A 5,049-nucleotide genomic window follows, 5' to 3' on the forward strand; every position below is an offset into this window, starting at 1 on the left:
ATTAAAAATGTTCCAAATCACATAGTCATTGTTTGCCTATATGTGGATGATATGTTGATAATGAGTAATGACATTGCCAACATAAATGCTACTAAGCGTATGCTCAATAGCAAGTTTGATATGAAAGACTTGGGAATTGCTGATTTAATTCTGGGAATTAAGATCAATAAGACTCCTCAAGGTCTGGCATTGTCACAATCTCATTATATTAAGACAGTACTTGAAAAATTCAAGCACTTGGGCTTTAAAGTTGCAAAGACTCCAATTGACGTGAATCTTGCATTAGCAAAGAACAAAGGCCAAAGCATATCACAATTGGATTATGCTCGTGTATTGGGATGCTTAATGTATATCATGAATTGTACACGACCAGATATAGCTTGTGCTATAAGTAAACTGAGTCGATATACGAGCAATCTAGGCCAATCTCATTGGATGGCAATGAAACGAGTTTTGGGATATTTAGAACATACCCAGAACTTTGAATTGCACTACAGTAATTTCCCTGCGGTGATTGAGGGATACTGTGATGCAAATTGGATCACCGGTTCAACTGATTCTAAGTCCACGAGTGGATATGTATTCACTATTGGTGGAGGAGCGGTATCTTGGAAGTCGTCCAAACAAACATGTATTGCCCGCTCTACAATGGAGGTTGAATTCATAGCCTTAGATAAAGCCGGTGAAGAAGCTGAATGGCTCCGGAATTTCTTGGAAGACATTCCATTTTGGCCCAAACCGTTGGCACCAATATGCATACATTGTGATAGTCAAGCGGCAATTGGAAGGGCTGGGAGCGTTATGTATAACGGTAAATCTCGTCATATACGACGAAGACATAAAACCGTTAGGCAATTACTCTCTAGAGGAATTATCACGATTGACTATGTAAAGTCAAGTGATAATGTGTCGGATCCACTTACAAAAGGCCTAACTAGAGAGGTAGTTGAGAAATCATCAAGGGGAATGGGGCTATGGCCGAGAACAAGTCATTGTGGCGGTAACTCTACCTAGAAGACTGGAGATCCCAAGATCTAGGTTCAAGGAGATCAAACAAAGTCATTAATGACGGTTCAACATTGTCAAATAAAATTTTAGTCCATTCTCGTGATGAGACAATGTTCAGTATCAAGGATAAAACATTAAGGCTTTTTAATGATTTCTAAATTTGATACGGGGTATATCAAATAGTGTATCTACAGGATGACACGTTTAGGAATCACCTATGTAAGTGTGAAGTGTTAGCCGCTTCAAGGAGAACTTTGTAAGGCCAGTTCTCTACGCACTTATGAAACCAGGCGGTGTTCATGGCTGAAACGAACACAACAATGAGAACCAAAGACGGTTAAGGGTTGATTGTGTGACTTATGGTTGTCTAGGTATACACCAAAGATCGACGGTTCAAAGATATCAAATCTACCGATTGACCGAGTATATCCGACATAAGTTTACTACGGAAAGTTCAAAGGGAAACCTACTTATCCAGATGCAATTAATCCTTGCTTGTAAATCACACAATTTTTTCATGCATACTTCCGTGATATAGCCATTCCCCATTCATGTGGGGGATTGTTGAGGTTTTTAATTTTTTAAGATGTAATATTCTTAAAATGAGGGTGAATGGGAAATGGAGGGAAAATGAAATTTTGAGTAAAATTTTAAGTTTCCCCTCTTAACAATGAGACATTGTCCCATATTGGAAGTGGAAGACATTTTTGGTGGGTATATATATAATTGCTCTTCTTGTAGCTCTTAAAGAGTTAAGAAGAAAGCAAGTCTCACGCCGTCGTCGTCGTCGCTCGCTCGGCTCGGCTTCGGCTACGGCTACGGCTACGGCTTCGGCTTCGGCTTCGGCTTCGGCTTCGGCTTCGGCTTCGGATTCGGATTCGGATTCGGATTCGGATTCGGATTTGGATTTGGATTTGGATTTGGTCAAATGATCGATTGATTGATTAATTTTTTGGACCAAATTTATTTGTTAATAGTAAATATTAACGTAAGATTATCCGTATTTGTAACGGATATTTTTCAATCCGTGTATTTGATCATTTGGCAGCCGGATAATGCTTGCTCCACCATGAAGTGCTTGCTCCACCATGAAGTGCTTGCTCCACAAATATGTAATGCTTGCTCCACCATGAAGGGTGGACGTTTTGGTCTTGCACTCCCTCTTGGCTGCTATAAATATGAGCAGCAAGTGTTGAAGAAATTGCTCAGAACTCAATTGACAATTCTCTCAACAAATTGGCTATACATTGCACTCCTTCCTCTCAGAACTTCCATACGTTTTTTCTCAGTATATACTCTTTCATTCTGCATTGTTTTTAACTTCAAACAAAGCAACTGTAAGTGTGATTTGCTACCGAACTTTGTGTTCGCTGAAACACTGGGGTTTGAAGTACCGCTACACCAGTGTGTAATTCGTTCTATCCTGGGAGGAAATAATCCATTACCTTGGGTACTAGGAGGGGATTAAATTCCTTAAGGAAACACTGTGAATTCAGTGGGCTCGAATTTATAACTGTTTTATTACGTTAATTTATATTTTGCAGAATTAGAATTATTATTTACAAATACAGCATTATTGACGGGGAATAACAAAAACAATAGAAGTAAATATCATTCAATTTCAAACATTTTTCTTGGTAGGGTTTTACAGAAAAGGGTAAGAAGATGGACAAGCAGAATGAGGAGGTCTTAGATCACAAAAGGTTGTGGCCTTGTGCGCGGTAAATAGTTTTGAGTTTGAGTTGTCTTTGGTAGAGAACGTTTTACCTTTCCAAATGAAACTTTTTCCCATAGACCCTAACAAACTCTTAAATACTCTAACATTCTTCTAATGAAAACTAGACGGTGGCGACATAATATAAATGGAAAAAATAATATCAGTAACAAACAAATAATATATATATACACATAAAAAAAATTTGACCTAACTACACATAATATAATTTTTCAACCAAGACCGACACCCCTTAAACTAAGATGGCTCCGCCACTGTTACTAGAAGAAGACAGAACCCTAACACTAGTAGATGGAACTTGTACAAGCTCTTGAGCTACATCCATAAATTCAAGTACCCCTCCTTCTTTACACTTCAATAACAGCCTTTCTGCATCTTCCTTTTTCATCAATATTTTCACTTTAATTATCCCATTATTTGCATTATCAACAGCAACAGTATTATTTTTCTTTTGCTCCTCATGGCTAATTTCTTCTTGTTCTGGATGTTGGTATTTAGGTTCAAGATCAAATTTCACTTGTTTCTTGATTTTGGGCTTCTTCTTAATATTCAGCTCATCTCTGCATACATAAGTAGTAGGAGAAGTAGTACTAGTTTCAACCTTGGCTTTTCTTCTGGAGTTACTCCTTTCACTAAACCGTATTTCCTTTAGCAAAGAACTAGCAAATCCCATAATTATTTTCACCATTTTTAATATATATTGTACAAGGAGAAAGCTAGGAAAATTGAGAATAAAGGAATTCTTTGTAAAATAAAAGGAGTTGTAGAGAGAAGGATGAAGAAAGAGGGATAATGAATAAGTGTTTAAATAGATGAGTTAAATTTGGACGGAGTCAATGAAGTAAAATTAGGGGCAGCCACAGTGATTGTGACAGTCGAAAATAAATTACTAAGCAGTACTTTTGTTTTTCAATAATATATACATATGGAAGTATTTGAGCTACTCTTAATTAGGGTGGAGATAATGTGTGGAAGGTGATTCAGCCGAACCCCTTCACCGAAAATCACAGTATACATATAAGGTTAAATTTTTTTCATGTATATATATTAAATGTGGAATCCTCTAAGTTTCTTTACGTATTTTTTTTAAAATTACATTTTGTATTGTTTAGTTAAAATCATGCTTCCCTCCTTTTAATATTTATTATAAGTATAGAGAACCAAGCAATGATGAAGAATAATAATTAAGTAGTCGATTCCTTGCAAAGAATGAGTCTTGTGGTCTTCAGAGAGATGTTATGTCTAGTTCCATGACATTTCTTCTAACTTACAAACCTGTTGATTTTCATCAAATGGTTGATCTCTCTAGGAATTTATTTTTTATATTATAGACAGGGGTTAAAGGAGAAATTTTCACAATTACGTACACTGTTTAAAAACTGATGATTAAAGATGATTTGAAATAGGTAAAAGAAATTTATTAACCAATACAAAGTTTCCAGAGGCTCACGTAGGAATTAATTAAGAGGTCCTTATAGTCTATGTAGTTGCTATTTTAATAATTTACTTTAAGTGGTAATAAGTGAAATTGGACTAGGTCTATGGAAATTGAAAGTGACATGCATCTTAATTATTGATTCGAACGTAATTCTAATACGCGTTTCTGTATTGTCTTATTAATCTTATTTAATTTAATTCAGTGTACTATAAGATTTTTGATTCTTGATTTATATGTATTCTTCCTCTTTAATAAAATTTCTTTTGGGTGAATTCTGAGTATCCATGTGGTTATTTTTGTTCAAGCGCTTCTATTAAATTTTCTTCTCAGGTGCACAAATTGCAACACACTACACACATTGAATTATCATCTGGACGAAAAAGGCTAAAAAGGGAAGAACTTTAATACAGTTAAGGTATTTAACGATATGCCTGAAACAACTGAATAATTTCCTATTCTATTTCTTTTCCGGTAGGTGATTTATATCATAAGCAGATATCCTTATAACACAAATATAGGACTCTTAAAAGATATTTTGGCAACCATATGTATGACACTGAAAAATATGCAGTGTATCCTTTACTGGGGATGTTTTCAAATATTTGAATATAAAAATATATATAGCTTTTTCAGAAAAAGGAATGAATACCAATAATTCTGTGTCTGGAGATGTATTTAATTTAATTTATTAAGTGAGTAGGAACTTCAAATATTTTCTAATCTTTCGGTCCACAAAGTAGTCTTACGAAAAATACGTCAAGTAGAACCCTGGGCAAATTTGAAGTTTCTTTCAAATTTATCACATGAATTCAAGTCAATTAACTAGTCAAAGAACCCCAAAATAAGTTTTTTTCTACTAGTTGAATTT

At 35.2% G+C, this 5,049-nt stretch overlaps 1 protein-coding gene across 1 annotated transcript; it reads right to left on the reverse strand.

Moving 5' to 3' along the window:
- Positions 1–2,975: 2,975 nt before the first annotated feature.
- Positions 2,976–3,431, reverse strand: LOC138898244 (uncharacterized). Its single transcript, XM_070184294.1, has one exon. The coding sequence runs from the start codon at positions 3,429–3,431 to the stop codon at positions 2,976–2,978; it is 456 nt and encodes a 151-aa protein (XP_070040395.1).
- Between the last annotated feature and the right edge of the window lie 1,618 nt (positions 3,432–5,049).

This window comes from Nicotiana tomentosiformis, chromosome 8 (genome assembly GCF_000390325.3).
Source record: "Nicotiana tomentosiformis chromosome 8, ASM39032v3, whole genome shotgun sequence".
In the NCBI taxonomy this organism is placed as follows: Eukaryota; Viridiplantae; Streptophyta; class Magnoliopsida; order Solanales; family Solanaceae; genus Nicotiana; species Nicotiana tomentosiformis.